This window comes from Rhinatrema bivittatum, chromosome 2 (assembly GCF_901001135.1).
Source record: "Rhinatrema bivittatum chromosome 2, aRhiBiv1.1, whole genome shotgun sequence".
Taxonomy (NCBI): Eukaryota; Metazoa; Chordata; class Amphibia; order Gymnophiona; family Rhinatrematidae; genus Rhinatrema; species Rhinatrema bivittatum.
The window spans coordinates 757182378-757202840 of NC_042616.1; the positions used below are offsets into that span (position 1 = coordinate 757182378).

Sequence of the window (20463 nt, forward strand, 5' to 3'; positions counted from 1 at the left end):
ACTGAAGCAAGAGAGAGAGAGACAGAAAAGGAGAAGGTGGCAAAGGAGAAAAGGGAAGACAGTAAAGTGGAGAAACTTATGGATAGGGAGAAGCAGAATACAGTGAAGAACAGTGTGATAAGAGGAGAAAAGAGGCAGTGAAACAAAGGAAGAAAACAATCGAAAAAAGGAAAATATAAATGTATTCTGATTCTTGCAATATAAGTTATAAAAACTAGTTAAGACAATATTTAAAGCAAGAAATTTTGATAATTATGATCAGCAACTTCCCCTCCTCCCCCAAAACAATGTATTTATTTATTATTTTAATTCATATACCTCCTTCACCAAAGCCCTAGGCTGTTTACAATAAAATATACATAATTCAATTTAAAAAAAACCCCAAAAAACTAACACAAAGCAGACAACATACAATATAAAAAAAAAAGTTCCTGGCCCTTCCGATGAAAAGGAAATACTGCAATTACACCAGGCCCTAAAACATAATACTCTTCCAATTAGGAAAAAAATAAATAAATCAGGCTGTTATAGATCCCTATGTAGAAACTACAAGCTGGCGGAATACTTCATCTCAATCACATAAACAGAACACAGACAGACCCTTCCAAATACAGAATAAAGTATATATACTCTAAAGTATAAATACAAAAGTGCAGACAAAAACTGAACTGAAAACCGCAAGAAGCTAAACTCTGTATGCAGTGCAACAATGGAAAACAGAAATATCACCATTCTTCATAAAATATCTAATAAAAGCAAGAAATATAAAACAATTATAATAGTAAAAGCATAATAAAATGAATAAATATTTTGAAACAGCTGACAAAATAGAATAACATTCAATAATTAAAAACTCCAAAAAGTTTTAAACATTTTCTAAACACCAATAAAATATTTCAAAACAGCAGACACATCAAATTACACTCAACAATTAAAACTCATAAGGATAAAAAAAAAAAAAAAAATTCTGCTGTTCATACCTAGGAATTTTCTGATTTCCAGAAACCCTTCAATGTCTTGGATTAGTGGGGTGGGCTGAGGGGCACACAAACTTTATTCTCTCTCTGTCACATACACACATTCTGCAACACATACATATTCACTCTCATACATACCACACTCCCTATCTCTTTCTTTCTCTCTCACAAACATACATACATATGTTCTTCAGCACACTCTCTCTCTTATGCATACACTCTCAATCTCTCTCCCATATGCTTTCCCTCCTCTCTCTCACATACGCATCCCCTCTCACACACACATTCTCATATACACTTCCGTTCTCACACACATGCTCTCAAACACACTTCTCCTCTCTCTCACACAAACACACGTTCTCATACAAACTTCCCCCTCTCTCTCACACACACACTCATAAAAACCTCCCTCTTACACACACATGCTTTCATAAAAACTCTCTCACACACACATGCTCTCATACAAACTTCTCTCTTTCACACACTCGTTCTCATAAAAACTTCCTCTCTCACACAAACACATGCTCTCATACACACTTTCCCCTCTCTCACACATGCTTTTATACATACTCCCCCCTCTCTTTCACACAAACACACACACACTATCATATACACTTCTGTCATAGGGGTCTCAATCACTGATGACAAGAAACCCATTACCTTTTAAGAAAAGAATATTGCCTGTTAATTCATCCTCAGTACAGAGCTGAGGAATGTAGACAGAAATCTCCAATATCGGATTTCACTTGACTCCTAAGTATATAGAGATGAGTAATAGAGAGATAATACAATTTCTCACAAACACACTGCCAGAAGGGACTCTGGTGACCTTTCTTCAAGATTACATGTCTTTAGCTAAAAGATCTGGAAGGCGTCCCAGACAACAGCACAACACAAAGTTCTTTGGAAGCCATTAAATTCTTATGATGTGCCATAAAAAAAAGAATTTACAACACAGTACTTAATTATTTTATTAGCTTAAAGCTTTTAACAAACTTGCAATGTAGCTGGATAGCTAGATGGGAAGAATGGGCATACAGCCAGTTAAACTGAAAGAGATATGTATGCCTCTAAGTAATTAAGCTTATAAGTGTATAAGCCTATAAGCGTATAAACATAAACATAAGTGTGTAAGTGTATAAGCAAATAAGCAGATGAAAGTTATAAATATAGTACGAATTGTGAACTCCAGGTTGCTGACTTTAACTCTGCTGCAACAGGGGATAACAGTCCGAGATCTGGTATAAGTAAACTAGCCATTTTTTCTTTCTATATCCATTTTAGTAAATACTTCATCAATTTACTCATATATAAAAAAAAGCATATTTTTTTTATGGAATATTCCTTATTGAACTCTGTCATAAAATAATTACTGTTCTCATACTAATACATTAACTCCTAGGATCAATGGTGTTACACTTATAAGACATGGGGTCATGAAGAGAAAAAGTGAGCTACAAGGGTACTCATTTTTAACGATTCCCTCTTCCAGCACTACCTGACAGAGTGAACCTGAGGCAATTCCCCTGTCTGTCTCTCACACACACATTCTCTCATATATACTTCCCCTATCACATATTTACTTTCCCTATGTCTCTCATACACACATTCTCTCATATATACTTCCCCTATCACTCTCATACACACTCTCATACTTCCCCTAATTCTCTCATACACATTTCACCTCTCTCTCACACAGACATCCCCCTTTTTCCTCACACACATACACATGTTCGCATACCTACTTTTCCCCTCTCGCACACATACACATTTCCCCTTTCACTCTTACACACACACACGCTCTAATACACACTTCCTCTCTCTCTCACACACACACCCATTTATACACACTCTCAACCCACAGACTCCCTTTAACTCTCACACACACACATATAAATGATCTCAACCCCCAGGTTCCCTCTCTCTCATACATACACACACATGCTCTCACTCTCATAGGCTCCTTCATATATACACAACCACACTCATTCCTCCATATACACTCATACAGGCTCTCACTCTGGGCCTCTTCGCCTTTTACAGAACACTTCTTTGGCTGCTGCGGGATGTTGTCCGCAGAGGCCTGTCAGGCCTCTTCTTTGGACAAAGCAGCAGTCCTGTTGGGCCTTTCCTTTTCTTTGTGGCCTGACAGCCACTGAAGGAGACTTGAGGCATGGGCCCCATGTGCCCAGGGCTAATGTTGCCCCTGTTTAAAATTGATTTTTGTTTTACACATTAAGTAATGCTCAGCTTTTTGTAAGTTTATGCAAAAATGTCAAAGAACTGACAATTTTCTAATCCTTGAGGTAGAATATACTTCTGAACTGCCAAAGAAAACAGAGCACCGTAACTATAATGAAGCTGACCGGGATATATTTTCTTGTATATCACAAACAAAGTAATTTACCTAAAAGAAGCCATATGCTGATTTCAAAACTAGCAAAAGTGATAAGTTATATAAAGCATTTCAAAATTTAAAAATGTATCCTTGTAGTTGGCAAATAGCATTTTTACTGCATTTCATTAATAATTCTTAAGAACAAAGCTATCTGTCCACAATCTTAAATGCTACTTCAAGGGTTTTTAAATACATACGGAGTCCAGAGTCGTGGAAAGTTATCAATTTCTTCTTGTGTATACTCATTCAACCTCTTAGGCACTATTCGTGGCTGAGGGAGCTCTTCTACTAGATTCTTAAGAATATCTTCTGGAATAACCTAGTAAGTAACAAAAACAATCTCTTTTCAATGTGGACCTACAGGAAAGAGAGATCCAGCAGACACAGTTAAAGATGGACTGACAATGATCTTTTTTCTAACCCATGATAAATGAGGAGGAGATGTAGTAACAAAAAGAAATGAATACTCCATATTACATTCATTTTTAAATACTTATTTTCCTGAGAATAACAATCTTAAAGATTGATAGGAGGCTACAGAAGTACTGAATATAGCTTCTTGATACACCTTCCCCTCAAGAATGCCCAGAATAGAATAGGTCTTAAACTTCTTGACCTTATTCTGAACAGATTCAACCATCACAAACCTGTACGGCAGCAGAAAAAAGGGAGACCCCCACATTCTTATATGGGACTTCCTGAGTATCTCGTGGATGCCCAAACTGATCCTCCTTCTGCAAATCAAGTGGAATGGCATCTGCCATTCTCCTAATCTGCCATTGTCTTCTAAAGAAGAGATCTTCTCAAGGAGACAGTCTCCATTTCTGCAGAGGAGAAGGGTTGGAGAGGAGTTAAACCCCTCCTAATTACCATCCACTCCCCCTGGTTACCCTGCCCAAACCTGATGGGATTGACGGGGCATGGGTCGGTATCTTGTCTAGCTAGAAGACAATGTTCCAGAGAGGACTTAGCTGCCTACGAAGCTCAGCTGGAACATCCATATATTGGGGGAGCTTCCCCCACCACCACACTGGAATACTGCATGGGCCCCCAATGGACTACTCTGGTTGTGGATGTATGTAGAAGTTAGGACTATAGTGAACTCAGAGTTCTCACACATCCACACATTACATGACTTACTACTGTGAGAATAAGCGGTAAACATCAGGTGTGCACAAGCTAATGTGAAGGGGTCAGAATTAAGAGAGACAGCCTAGGCTGTGTTTTGGGAACCCTACATGCATTTTTCATAACATAGTTTCAGATATATGGATAGAAAAGGTGTAACTGGCAAAGGGAAAGGCAGTGCTTACTGAACTGAAGAGTGATAATAGCTAGAAGGGGAGAGAGATTGCTTCCCGGTTGTGATAGAGCAGATTGATACTTGGTAAATGTAAGCTTTCCTGTACACACAAAAAATTAATGTAATACTCTTTCATTTATATAATTTTGAGTTTTTATATTCATAAATATGCTGGCTTTTATTGTATATAAAAATATGAATACTCAAAATTATATAAATGAAAGAGTATTACCATAATTTTTACATAAGTATTATCAAAATATTTTTATTGTATATAATGAATATATTGTACATAGAACAATATTAAAATCTGAAAGATACCAACCCACTCACCTAATACACAAAATACTATCATTCCATATTCAAAACCAATCACACGAGTTCAACATACACATTCACCATAAAAACAGATTATCCTAATGTTGAAACACTAGATATATGGTACAACCACATACAATCGATATAATCACCTATTTAACACTTAATAAACTATAAACCTATACAATACCTTGTAAAATATTTTTTGTAATACCATAGATTGCTTATGTTTGAAAACTACCTTAATCAAAAGGTCAATATATCTATTACACTGACCTTTCATACAAACATGGAGGATCACTCCCACGGCTGTTATTTTAGCGGCAACATTCGCTATAAGGAATAAGCAACTTATTAATAGTATGGTTCAAAAAGAAATATTGTACCCAAGATGATACCACCCTACATAATTGTCTGATTACAACCAGATCAGTTGGCTACAGCTCAGGTGATACAAAGCAATGTCAATTTATAACAATCCTCTGAAGAATTTGTGATTAAAGTCCTCATGGTATCTTCCTTGACTTTGTGAATTTCTCCCCTGAAGAAGCCCATACACTGAGTAAAACAAAGGCCTCTGATGAGATAGTGCATGCAACGGGATAAAGCTCTAATGAACAGGACTTTTATGAATTGTTAAATGCCTAATATATTAATTGTTAAAAGTTATATTGACCTTTCGATTAAGGTGTCGACAGAGGTGACTGTGACAGAGAAATTACTACTTACCTGATAATTTCCTTGCCTTTAGTGAAGGGTAGATCAATCTCAACGAGTGGGTTATGCACCTCTGCTAGCAAATAGAGACGAAGCAAAAGCTGACGTCATGGCTATATAGTCCTGCCCTGATATCTGCCCCCCAATATTCTCTGGAAAAGTCAAACTGTGGACAAACCCAATTAAACGTGAACATTAACAACAGGCAACCATTCGCGTTTCTCAACCAACTGGAACGCTGAGCTCAGCCAAAAGAAGGAGCATATCTAGAAAACTAAGAGCTAGAGAAGCCACTTACCAATCATCAACTAAGAGCAGGAATCATACTGTGCATTGCTTGCCCTATGAAGGCTAACCACAAAATTCAAATCTGGCAGCTGAGGGCAAGGAAAATAAATTATCAGGTAAGTAGTAATTTCTCCCTCCTTAGCGTTTGGGTAGGTCAATCCCAATGAGTGGGATGTACAGAAGCTAATCCTGAAAAGGGTGGGAAGCTGCCAGTGCCCCAGGCAAAACCACCCATGCAAAAGTGGCATCCACCCTAGCCCTAACATCCAAGTGGTAATGCTTGGAGAAGGGGTGATCATGTCGCTGCGAGGCAAATTTCAGCAGGCAACAAGAAACGACGCTGCGCCCATGATACCACCTGAGCCCTCATGGAATGCAGTCATATCTGCTTTGGTAAGGAAACCTCAGCAGCAACATAAACTGCCGTAATGACCTCCTTAACCCAGTGGGCAATCATTGCCTGCATTGCTGATGCCCCCTGCTTACTTCCACCATGAAGCACAAACAGGCGGACCACACTTCTGAGCAGTCTTAGTCACTTCCAAGTAGTACAGTAAATGACGCTTTACGTCCAAGGAATGTAAAAGGCAGTACTGAGCTTTATCTCTGTCCTTGTCCAAGGCAGGCAGAGAAATGGACTGATTGAAATGGAAGTCCGAAACCACTTTGGGCAAAAAGGAAGGCATAGTCCGAAGCTGAACCGCACCCAGAGTCATACTGATAAAAGGCTAACATCAAAAAGAGGCTGCAGCTCAAAGACCAGACAAGCCAAACAGATTGAAGACAGTTTTTCTTGTACCAAAGTAAGCAGCTGCAAGGAAAGAATACACAGTGGTCGAAAAGTCGGACCTGCCAAGATCTTGAGGACCAAGTTAAAAATCCCACAAAGGAAGCCGCAATGGGGGACAAAGATGTTTAACTCCCCTCAAGAAATGGGGGCATTTCCGAATGGGAAGACAAAGGCCCTCCACTTATTCTTCCCCCTGTAACAAGCCAGTGCCACAACTTGAGAACCTTCAAGGTATTAAGAGCCAAACCCTTAGGCAACTGTCCTGTAAAAATTGCAAAATCAAAGCAATATCCACCTTGAGTGTTTGAGTACCTCATTCAGTACACCAGGCCTCAAAGACCCTCCAAACTTTAACGTAAACTAGAGAAATAGAAAACTTCCAGGCCTGAAGAAGAGTGGAAATTACAGAAGGCGAATAACCACGCTTCAACAGCCAAACCCTTTCAATGGTTACTCTGTAAGACAGAACCGACTCGGATCCTCCTATACAATGGGCTCCTGACATAACAGATCCATCAGACAGTAGCTGGAGGGCACTGCTAACCAGAAGTCTCTGGAGATTGGCATACCACGGCATTTGAGCCCAATCTGAAGCTTCTAACAGATAGGCTGGTACAGAACCATCCTATCAAAGGCCAAGGCGGGAACGCATACAATAGGGCGCCATGTGAACACTCCTGAAAGAGAGTGTCTATGTCCATTGCTTCACGCTGCTTCAATCACAGGTGGGATCACAGGATCCCACCTGTGATTGAAGCAGCGTGAAACTTTCATGTTGCTGAAGTTTGCCAACAAGTCTAGATCCGGTAGGCCCCAGCGGTCCACTAGAAGCTGAAAGGTCTCATCCACCAGCTTCCATTCTCCTGGGTCCAAGCTGCTCCTGCTGAGGAAATCAGCTCTAATACTGTCCTTTCTGGTGAGTGTGAGAGGCAGATAGGAGATGCTGCTCGCCTTTACCATGAGCACACCTATCTCCTTCAACACCCAATGACTCTTGGTTCTACCTTGCTGACTGATGTAAGCCACTGTTGTTGCATTGTCAGACATTATTTGGACAGCCCGAGTCTCTAGTCATTTGGCGAACCGCAGGCATTCCAACCGAACTGCTCGTGCCTCCAGGCTGTTGATGTTCCACTGCCACCCCACTGAATTCTAGTGCCCTTGCACTACCAACTCCTGACATTGAGCACCAGAGGCTTGCATCTCTCGTGAGTACCAACTAATCCGGGATCATCAGGAAAATTCCCTTCCTGAGATCGTCTGCATGTAACCACCTGTTCAACTGGGATTTCTAATGGAAGGAGCAGCCTCACCACATAGTTCTGCAACTGTGGACTCCATCGGAAGATCAAGGCATGCTGCAGAGAGCACATATGTGCCCTCACTCAGGGAACCACTTCTAATGTGGCAACTATTAACTCTAGGACCTGTAGATAAGACCACACAATCAGACGAACAGAGTTCAGCAGGAATCAGACTCTCAGCATCAATGAGTGGATCCGAGACTCTGGCAGAAACACTCTGCCCTGCCTTGTATTTAATCAAATACCAAGAAACTCTAGGGTCTGAGATGGCTGCAAATTGCTCTTGGCCAGATTCACCACACAGCCTACTTCCTGTAGCAAGAAAACCAACCCCCAACTAGAATGCCCTCCTTGTGAAGGTCTGCCGCTACCACTACCATGACCTTGGAAAAGGTTCTGGTCGCTGTGGCTAATCTAAAAGGCAAGGCCTGAAACTGGTAAGGATGATCCAGGATGGCAAAAATCGGAGGAACTGCTGATATTCCTGCCGGATGGGAATATGCAGATACACCTCTGTCAGATCCAGAGAAGTGAGGTACTCCCCTGCTTGAACCGCCATGACGGAGCGCAATGTTTCCTTCCTAAAATGCGTGACTCATAGATGTTGGTTGACACCGCTGAGATTGGTATGGGTCGAAACAACCCTTCCTTCTTGAGCACAACAAAATAAATGGAATATCGGCCCGTATTTTGCTATGATTTGGGAACAGGGATCACCTCTTTCAGAATTGACAGCAGTTGTAATGTTGTTTCCACTTCTATCCTCTTCTGAGGGGAGTTGCATAGAGAGCCCATGAAGGCATACGGAGGAATGTGAAGAAATTCTAGAGCATAGCTGTTTCGAACCACTTTGAGAACCCATTGATCTAAAGTAATCTGGGCCCACCTGTGATAAAACAGAGATAGAAATGACCACCTATCTTCCGCACCACCAGGTGAGCCCGGATACCTTCACTGGAAGACCGAAGAGCTCCGCCTCTGGAGCCTGTATCCTTTTGAGGACCTTGGGGGTGAAAGGAAAGGATGTCTGGGAAGAACCTCCCCTATAAGACCGAAAATGCTGGTAGTGTCAAGGGCAGCCACTCGCCCGAGAAGTCTGGGAAGCTGGCTTCTTATTCTCCAGCAAACGCAGGACCTGGGTCTCTCCGCATTTTCTTGCCATTTTTTCCAATTCACTGACAAACAAAAGTGAGCCTTTAAAAGGTAGCTTAGTCAGATTGGACTTTGAAATAGCATCTGCAGACCAGCTGCACAGCTACAGCTGTCACTTGGCCACAATAACTGAAGCAGCTCCTCTGGCGGCTGTGAATACAAAGTCACAGCCCATATCAGCCAAGAAAGTGGCCCCCCGATTCTACCATAGGTCCTAAATCGAACCCAATGCTACCAGACTTTTAATAAAGCTGCAAGGTAGCCTGAGCTACCAAGGCACAACAAGAAGCAATTTGCAAGTATATTGTCACTGCCTCAAAGGCCTGCTTCAGGATAGCCTCAATCCTTCTATCCTAAGCATCCTTCAGAGCCACACCTCCCTCTACTGGAATGGTGGTACATTCCATGCCTGAACATACCAAGGCATCAACTTTAGGAAAACACAACTGCTCTCAGGCCTGCAGATCCAGGGGTATAAACCTGCTACGATGTGTCCTCCTTTCAAGGATGCTTCCAGCGCATTCCATTCCAGATCAACTTCTGGATTGCATCCAAGAGGGGGAAGAAACAAGAAGCCTTGTGCAGAGTGACCAAATAGGAGCCTTCTTTCTGCATCCCCAAGGAGTCAGGCCCAGTCACTCAGAGAGTCTTCAGGGTCTGACAGCCCACCACCACCACCACCATCATCATCCTGAACTACCTGCATGCGAGCTCTGTCAGACCACACTGCACTATGGCACTTGACCATGGAGACAGGCAGAGCACCTGGACCTACCTTAGTAGGAACTAGGGATGTGAATCGTTTTTCAACGATTAAAATTATCGTCCGATAATGTTATTATCGTCTTAAATCGTTATAGAACACGATACAATAGAAATTCTAACGATTTATCGTTAAAAATCATTAAATCGTGTTAGTGCGCACTAACTCCCAGTTAGTGCGCACTAACTCGAGTTAGTGCGCACTAACTGAAAATGATACAAATAAACACTTTCCAGGTCACTGAAGGTCAGTTAGGAATGAATATGTGCTCCTATTGGCTGGCTGCCCTCTTATCTATTGATGTTACCAAGGTTACCACTGAGGTGATGGTTGGGGGGATGGGAAATGGAACTGGAAACTCACGAACACCAACAGAAAATGAAACAAAGTGTTCACACTTCCCAGGTCAGTAAAGGTCACTTTGGAATGAATATGTATTCCTATTGGCTGGCTGTGCTCTTATCTATTGATGTTACCAAGGTTAACACTGAGGTAATGGTTGGGGGGATGTGAAATGGAAACAGTTGGAAGCTTGACAAAAAAAGTAATGTGATGATCAGCACTCACGTGACTAGAACTTGTTTGTTTATTATTTTTGTTAGCAGGCACCTGAAATGCTAGTGCATGTTGAATTTGCCAATCACTGTGCATTTTAGAAAGGTGGTCCTGGCTGGAACTGTACACAGTTCAAATATATGTAATTGATTGTTGGTAAGTGTATTTTTTAAGTAGCCACACTGGCACCAGTATGTTTACTTTTCCTCCTACTTAACTCACTAGCTCAGCTTTGTAAGAAGGGCTTCTCTGCTTGTGTGTTGCTTTTGTTTGGTGTGAGGAGAGCAGAAACATCACATCTTTATTCAATCTACTACAGTCATCTCTTACAGTGCCCTATCAGTATTATACCAGGAGTGTTGTGATCTTCCTGCACACACAGTGCCCTAACCCTGGCACCAGGGGTGTTGTGATTTTCCTGCACACAGTGCCCTAACCCTGGCACCAGGGGTGTTGTGATTTTCCTGCATACAGTGCCCTAACCCTGGCACCAGGGGTGTTGTGATCTTCCTGCACACAGTGCCCTATCCCTATTAATACCAGGAGTGTTGTGATCTTCCTGCACACACAGTGCCCTAACCCTGGCACCAGGGGTGTTGTGATCTTCCTGCACACAGTGCCCTAACCCTATTAATACCAGGACTGTTGTGATCTTCCTGCACACAGTGCCCTAACCCTGGCACCAGGGGTGTTGTAATTTTCCTGCACACAGTGCCATAACCCTGGCACCAGGGGTGTTGTAATTTTCCTGCACACAGTGCCCTAACCCTGGCACCAGGGGTGTTGTGATCTTCCTGCACAGAGTGCCCTATCCCTATTAATACCAGGAGTGTTGTGATCTTCCTGCACACACAGTGCCCTAACCCTGGCACCAGGGGTGTTGTGATTTTCCTGCACACAGTGCCCTAACCCTGGCACCAGGGGTGTTATGATCTTCCTGCACACAGTGCCCTATCCCTATTAATACCAGGAGTGTTGTGATCTTCCTGCACACACAGTGCCCTAACCCTGGCACCAGGGGTGTTGTGATTTTCCTGCACACAGTGCCCTAACCCTGGCACCAGGGGTGTTGTGATTTTCCTGCACACAGTGCCCTAACCCTGGCACCAGGGGTGTTGTGATCTTCCTGCACACAGTGCCCTATCCCTATTAATACCAGGAGTGTTGTGATCTTCCTGCACACACAGTGCCCTAACCCTGGCACCAGGGGTGTTGTGATTTTTCCTGCACACAGTGCCCTAACCCTGGCACCAGGGGTGTTGTGATTTTCCTGCACACAGTGCCCTAACCCTGGCACCAGGGGTGTTGTGATCTTCCTGCACACAGTGCCCTATCCCTATTAATACCAGGAGTGTTGTGATCTTCCTGCACACACAGTGCCCTAACCCTGGCACCAGGGGTGTTGTGATTTTCCTGCACACAGTGCCCTAACCCTGGCACCAGGGGTGTTGTGATCTTCCTGCACACAGTGCCCTATCCCTATTAATACCAGGAGTGTTGTGATCTTCCTGCACACACAGTGCCCTAACCCTGGCACCAGGGGTGTTGTGATTTTCCTGCACACTGTGTGCCCTATTAGGGTTAGGGCACTGTGTGTGCAGAAAGATCACAACACTCCTGGTATTAATAGGGATAGGGCACTGTGTGCAGGAAGATCACAACACCCCTGGTGCCAGGGTTAGGGCACTGTGTGCAGGAAAATCACAACACCCCTGGTGCCAGGGTTAGGGCACTGTGTGTGCAGGAAGGTCACAACACTCCTGGTATTAATAGGGATAGGGCACTGTGTGCAGGAAAATCACAACACCCCTGGTGCCAGGGTTAGGGCACTGTGTGTGCAGGAAGATCACAACACTCCTGGTATTAATAGGGATAGGGCACTGTGTGCAGGAAGATCACAACACCCCTGGTGCCAGGGTTAGGGCACTGTGTGTGCAGGAAAGATCACAACACTCCTGTATTAATAGGGTATAGGGCACTGTGTGCAGGAAGATCACAACACTCCTGGTATTAATAGGGATAGGGCACTGTGTGCAGGAAGATCACAACACCCCTGGTGCCAGGGTTAGGGCACTGTGTGCAGGAAAATCACAACACCCCTGGTGCCAGGGTTAGGGCACTGTGTGTGCAGGAAGATCACAACACTCCTGGTATTAATAGGGATAGGGCACTGTAAGAGATGACTGTAGTAGATTGAATAAAGATGTGATGTTTCTGCTCTCCTCACACCAAACAAAAGCAACACACAAGCAGAGAAGCCCTTCTTACAAAGCTGAGCTAGTGAGTTAAGTAGGAGGAAAAGTAAACATACTGGTGCCAGTGTGGCTACTTAAAAAATACACTTACCAACAATCAATTACATATATTTGAACTGTGTACAGTTCCAGCCAGGACCACCTTTCTAAAATGCACAGTGATTGGCAAATTCAACATGCACTAGCATTTCAGGTGCCTGCTAACAAAAATAATAAACAAACAAGTTCTAGTCACGTGAGTGCTGATCATCACATTACTTTTTTTGTCAAGCTTCCAACTGTTTCCATTTCACATCCCCCCAACCATTACCTCAGTGGTAACCTTGGTAACATCAATAGATAAGAGCACAGCCAGCCAATAGGAATACATATTCATTCCTAAGTGACCTTTACTGACCTGGGAAGTGTGAACACTTTGTTTCATTTTCTGTTGGTGTTCGTGAGTTTCCAGTTCCATTTCCCATCCCCCCAACCATCACCTCAGTGGTAACCTTGGTAACATCAATAGATAAGAGGGCAGCCAGCCAATAGGAACACATATTCATTCCTAACTGACCTTCAGTGACCTGGAAAGTGTTTATTTGTATCATTTTCAGTTAGTGCGCACTAACTGGGAGTTAGTGCGCACTAACTCCCGTTAGTGCGCACTAATCGGAAAAAACGATTTTTAACGATTTTTCAACGAAATTATCGTGCCAAACACGATTTTCTTCTCCTGCCACACGATTTCAATCGTTAAGACGATATGGCACACGATTCTCATCCCTAGTAGGAACTGCCGCTTCAAGAGACCAGCCCTGTAGAAATGTCTGAAATCCTGGAAGAATTCCACCCAGGAAAAGGAGGCTGGGTCCATTCCAGGCCCGACCCTGATGTTGTGTGTACTAGTGTCCCTGAGGACTTGACCCACAGACCAATCAGGGGAGGAGACACACCTGCAATGTCTCCCTTGGTCCCACTCCCCCCCAAGAATGTGGAGATGGCCCATCGTCGGCAAAATCAAAAGGAGGCAACTCTCCCCGAGCATCTAGGCAAAGGCTTAAAGAAAGCTCCGGCTGAATAGCTCCTGATGTGACAGGCAGCACACATAGATAGGCGCTTAGGTTTATTTGCTGCGGGTGCCATGGCTGTAAGCGCACGGCCCAAAGAAGGCTCGCTCCTAGCTTTCCTGTGCATACAAGCGCACCTAATATGGGAGCACAAAAAATGTGCGCCCAAGCCCACGCACCTAGGCCGCTTGTCCCACTGGACGCTCAAACTGGACGCCCAGGACAACACCTAAATTGGGCGCACAAGATGAGAGCCCAGAAGGAAGAACGCCCAATTACATGCAGAAACAAGACAGGGTGCACACCGGGACGCGCATGTGCAACAAAAAAGCACGCGAAAGTACCCTACGGCCTACTGCACGGCAAAATGGGAGAAGCCTAGAAGGGGGACCTAGCCAAATGGCTGCTCAACCTACCATACATGCACTCTCTCCTTACCTCACAGAACTCCCCAGAGGCGTGAGCAGGACAGCTGAATGCCAAGGAAACAGATCCTTCGCCTGCTGTCTTCCTGTTGCTGACGTTTTTGTTTTTTTTAAAGTTAAAAAACTTTTACCTGAGCTCAGTCCTCCCTGGCACAGAGCAGGAACGGGTCCCGGCTACGAGGATAGAGGGCTAAAGACTTCACAGTCAAGCTTCTCTTGGCCTGCAACTGCTAATTGGAATTTACGTCCACGCCAGTCAAGGCTACCAGACTGAGGCACTCTACTGAGGGAGGGACCACACAGTATCATCTCAGGAGGCAAGCGGTGCTACATAAACATCTCCTTTCCAACTTCTTTCTTCTTCTTCCTTTTTTTTTTAAACTCCCAGGCAATTTCCCGAGGGGAAATGCATGGCCACCATCTGCTGGAAACAGAGAATACTGGCCGGCTGATGTCGGGGTGGGACTATATAGCCTTTACGTCAGCTTTTGCTCCATCTCCAACTGCTGGTAGAGGTGCATAACTCCCTTGTTGGGATTGACCTACCCGAATGCTAAGGAAAGTAAAAATTTACAATTCAAAGGAACTATATCTACTTACAGGGACTACTTACAGGCCAACAGATTTTTTGAGGAATAAGCTTTCTAGGACAGCAGTTCATCTTTTTATTTGCATCTCACATAATGGATTTTTGCCCTCGAAAGTTTATGCCTCAATAAATCTGTTAGTCTATAAGGTGCCACCAGCCTCTGTGCCACTTTTGGAAAAGGGATCTGAAGCTGGATCCCTATTAAACAGAAAAATGGATTTCCAATAACCTACTGTACTGGGTTGAGGACTGGAAAGAGGTCAGAACTTTCAACTATAATAAAGAATACACACTAATACTTTAATGAACATCTTTGTCACCCAATGACTTTGTGTATGACCCTGGGCAGGCTAACGTGCATCAGCTTATGGAACTATAATTGAATGACAACACTGCCCCTTTTCCTTTATCCTTTGAAAACTTCCCTGCAGTCAGGGTGCCAGAAATGTGTAACCTGGCCGACCACTGTGCATGTAGCTGGAGTAAATCGCAGAATGTGTTTGTATTCTGTTAAGATATATGAAACTATATAAATCATTATTACTATTCTTTCTATATTACTGCTTATTATGAAATTCATTATCACAAAATCATGGACTTACATCTTCTGGAAAGAGATGCAACCTTTGCATCATGGTTCTTCTAAATAGATTCTTTGGTAGCATTCCATAAATAGCTAGTTTCACAATCTGTAAGAATAGTGCAAAGATTTAAAAAAATTAGGCGTCCTTAATTTACAAAACAATTTTGTTTAATATAGAATACAGATATTGGCATTTGCATTCTAAGGAGCATAGACTGAAGTTAATGGAGGGAAAAAAACAGGGTGGACAGGAACAATTCAGGCCACCATTTTCTGAGCATATCTTAAAGGTGCTTGTTCTCTGAACCAAACAAAATTGAAGGAGGACAGCAAAGCATTATGGATATTCTTCTACCAGTCTATGTAACTGGAAATACCCGTAACTGAAGGCATGGGTGTATTATTTTGTTATGAACAAACTAAAAATATTTTAAATAAATGACCTGCACAGAGCAGCAGTTTCTACCTGTAACAGAAGGCCTGGGGGTAATTTGCATGAAGTGGCAGTTACTACCCTATAAATAAAATAAAAAAACTATAAACAAAATTTGCTGGATGGACATTTCCTATTTTACTAACTGATACATGCAAGCATTGCAGAAAGAATGTCTACATTATAAAACATATCACTGGCTCTGCTGTCTACCGTCAGTCTTAGTAGAAACAAAGAGCTTAGACCGTGTTTGGAGGCCTCTTATCTCTAATGTCATTTTGAGACTTCTTATTTAAAAAAAAAAAAAAAAAAAGAAACTTCCAATGAAGAGCTGTGCTTCTCCTTCATTCATATGCACTGGCTATGTATGTATTATGCTAATTCACTTCTATAAAAGTGAAACAAAGACAAAAGATTGTCATAAAAAATATCCCATATATAATGTCTCACAAGTTACCTCTTGTAAATGTTTACAACTTTTAATTTTATTAAGTGCAAAATACAAAACTGCTTAATCTAAAATTATCATTAGTCACACCACCACATTCACTTTACCATTCCATCACATTCACAGTAATCTCACTCATCTATCCTCTCTGTATATTATACAGAATATAGTATAACTACAACAAGTAGAAAGTAGCCACTCCAGTCTTATTTGCAGGTCTTGAAACAACAATCAGATAGACTGTAAAATTAGTCTCTCATGAGGAAGAAAATCTTCAAATTAGTGTGTCAAGACCAGATTATCTATCCTTTAAAATCAGTCCTTGGAGAAAAAAAAAATTAAGTTCATATCCAAAGATGAAGTTGTCACTTTTAATGCCAATCGTCCGAAATAGGATAAGTCCATCTTTAAAACAACAGCTTACGCTTGCAATGCCTTAGAAAGACTATTTCGTCCAATTTATTATAGTTGCTACATTCTTAAACAGTGATATTAACTTCCCCTTCATACAAATCGCTTAAGACTTCAATTGTCACTGCAAGTAAAAATTCCCAAAACTCCTGATGCTGCAGCATTTCTGCATATACAATGCCTGCGTCATGGGAATAATGTCAGACTACAAACTGTGTCTCTCCTATTCAAAACATGGCGGTGAACAGTCTATCCACTAAAAGAGAGGTGTGTTCAGCTGATTGGAAAACATCTACAGACAAAGGATGTATTGAAAAATATGAAGAAAATATATTATACCAATTCAGTAGTTAGGTAGACTGGCTTTGTAATCAATTCATAAATCACAACACTGTAGGTCCCCCCACACGGGCCGTGTTTTGCATTGGCTGCATTGGGAGGGACACAAAAAGAGATCACTATGGTGGAACATTAAATCTGTGGAAAACAAAGATGTAGATGAAAACAAGGAGCAGGACCACACAAAAATGACTGCAAGCTGATGAACACCTAAATTGAACAACTACATACCCCAATATCGTGCCCTCCTATTAGTAGAAGCCTTTCTCAGTAAAAGACCATCTGATTCACATTTTCCGACTCCATGTTTGCTACAGCTTGCTAAGTTAGCCCTCTCTGAAAACTTTTTTAGTTTTCAAGGCATTTTTTTTATAAACAAATAAAAAGCACTGCCATGGGGGCCACTTTGGCTCCTGATGTAGCATGTTTGCACGTGTCTCAATTTGAAGCAGACTGGATCTACAACATTTTCATCAATTTATTCCAATCTGGCTTCGCTTTATCGATGATATTTTTCTTGTATGGACAGGCAAAGATGTCCAATTTTTTACATTTTTTGACTTGCTGAACACTCGCAACCCTAACCTTCACTTCTCTTATCATCTGGACCCATCTAGGATATCATTTTTAGATATTGTAGTTTCAGTTAATGACGGTTTGTTCACTACCTCCATTTTCCGTAAACCTACAGATAGGAACACACTGTTGCATTATGAAAATAATGTATCACAAATGATGGTACACCTGGTATTTCTTTTATATAACCTTATTCAAGCTGTCCAGTTTCAGGAAAAATACATAAATTTGTAGGACTCACTCATAGGAGTGAAGGTAATCAACCAGACTGTCTTTATGGTCTCAGGTCCATTTTACTTTATATATATTTTTTTTCTCTATTTTCTCCAAAATTGATGAAAACTCCTAGCTGATGAAAGCTCCAGAATTTAATTCATATAGTCACAGTATGATAACAATAATGTCACTTTTTCCAATATAGACTCAAAAATAATTCAGCAGTGATACTCATCTGCACATCCCGACACGATCGCGTTTCGGACCCCCACCGCCGGGGTCCTGCTTCAGGGGAATAATCCTTTACGCTTGTTCCATGACATCCAACAGAAAAAACATTCACAGTTGCCAACAGCTGTTTTAATTCAATAGTGAAGTCGCGGTCCAAATTTAGACTCGCCTTTTTTTTTAAAACACAGCAACCAACTGGATCCTTTTAAAGTGCTCAAACCGGAAGTTCCAGTGGGCAAGACTGTTCTCAATCAGGTCGTAAACTGTTCCCTACCAGGTCGTATTTATTCTTCGTGCCCTTCATTCTACTAGTCTTCTATCAGGTCGCACAACGGCGAAAATACGAAGTGATGTCACAAACTTCAGAATAAGTTTCCAACCAGGTCGTCATTCTCCAGTCATCCCATAACACTCTAGTTTACTATCAGGTCCTCTTTTAAAACATCCTTCGATCCAACGAGATAAGGAAAATTTTGACAATCAAATGGAGTATTGTCATTATGCATTCACATCAGGTCCTCACCCAAGTCGCGATCACTCGATTCAACTACACAATCACCCTTCACAGCCCTTTATTCAAATCAAGGAGTACCCCCCCAAGGCTTGCCAATAATCCCTGGGGGTCCAGCAGGGGTCCGAAAGCGATTTCGCTGTCGGCTGCCAGTAATCAAAATGGTGCCGATAGCCTTTGCCCATACTATGTCACAGAGGCTTTCGGCGCCATTGGTCAGCTCCAGTCAGATGACAGGAGCACAAGATGGCGCCGATGGCCATGTGACAGGGGCTGACCAATGGCGCCGGTATCCCCTGTGACATGGTAGTTCAGAGGCTATTCGGCACCATTTTACAGAGCACGGCTTGAATTATCACGGGCACGGCAAATGGAACCCGGGGACCGCGCTGGACCACCAGGGATGTACTTAGTAAGTCTTGGGGAGGGATCGGGATGGGGGGGTAGTTTGTATTTACGTAGAAAACGGATTTTAAATGCTTGGGGTGGGTTTTTTTAAGCTTTCTTTGCCGTTTCATTTTTTGGCCTGATTTCGGGTTTCCTCGTTCCGGTTTTCAAAAAACGGAATGAGAAAACCCGAAATTTACCACGAGGTATCCGAGTCAAAAAACGACCCGGCAGAAAAAACCGAACCACATCTCTAGTTATCAGTAGGCAATATATAACTTAAATAAATAGAAAAGGCTTGTTACAGAAATCAAGAAGTGGGATAAACCAAGATTTGTCATATGTCTGCGAATGATTGTCTAAACAACCATGTTTTTAGTTCTTTTTTGAAGGTTTTGGGGTCTCTGATAGAGCTTAGGTGTCCTGGGATAGAGTTCCATATTATCGGTCCTGCTATCGAGAAGGCTCTATCTCTAGTGGCTGATAGTTTCGCAGATGACAGGGGTGGAATGATTAGAAGTAGTTTGTCAGAAGATCTTGAAGTACGTGGTGATTTGTGTATTGAGATCATGATGTTCAGAGAGGAATTGTTGTCTTTGTAGATTTCATTATGGAGAATGGTTATGGACTTGTATTTGATTCTTTGTGGAATAGGTAACCAATGAAGATTTTTTAGGGTTGGAGAAATGTGATCAAACTTCCTTTTGCAGTGAGTACTCGTGCAGCGGCATTTTGCAGTAATTGTAGTGGTTTTAGAGTAGCTTTGGGTAGTCCTAAGAAAATTGCGTTGCAATAATCCAGGCTTGAGAAGATGAGGGTTTGAAGAATTGTTCTGAAGTCATTTGGGTACAAAAGAGGTTTGAGGTGTTTGAGAATCTGGAGTTTATGAAATCCTTCTCTTGTTTTAATAGCGATACAATTCTTAAAGCTCATATCATTATCTATCCAGATGCCAAGATCCTTTATTGGATTCTTCATTTGAATATTGGAGTTATCAATTTGAATATAGGGTATTTGTGAGGGTTGGACTGAGGAATTTCTTTTTATTAGGATCCATTCGGTTTTATTCATATTTAAACATAGTTTTAGTTGGTTTAGAAAAATTTGGATAGATTTGAGGTATTTTACTGTTAGGCAAATGGCTTCTTCAATAGTAGATGTTATAGGGATTAGTAGCTGGATGTCATCGGCATAGAGGAAGAATGAGATGCCTAGATTAGAGATGAAGTGGCAGAGTGGTAGAAGATAAATATTAAATAGAATGGCAGACAGGGCAGATCCTTGCGGCACACCTGTTTCAAGTGGGTAGGGATCAGATGAGCAATTATTAACGGTGACTTTGAAGAATCTGTCCTTTAAAAATGAGGTGAACCAATTGAGGGTGTTTCCAGTATATAAACGTGCCCTCTATGTAAATTGAGACTGGTTGTTTTTGCCTACCGCTC

General features: G+C 42.1%; 1 protein-coding gene across 2 annotated transcripts in view; it reads right to left on the reverse strand.

Annotated features, from left to right (window-relative positions):
* MRPL13 (mitochondrial ribosomal protein L13) overlaps positions 1 to 20463 on the reverse strand; it is a 102442-nt gene that overhangs the window by 53777 nt on the left and 28202 nt on the right. For both annotated transcript variants that reach the window (XM_029591958.1, XM_029591957.1), the window contains exons 5-6: positions 15486 to 15572; positions 3573 to 3694 (exon numbers count right to left, since the gene is read on the reverse strand). In XM_029591958.1, the coding sequence (XP_029447818.1) occupies positions 3573 to 3694; positions 15486 to 15572 (209 nt within the window). The remainder of the gene's footprint in view (positions 1 to 3572; positions 3695 to 15485; positions 15573 to 20463) is intronic.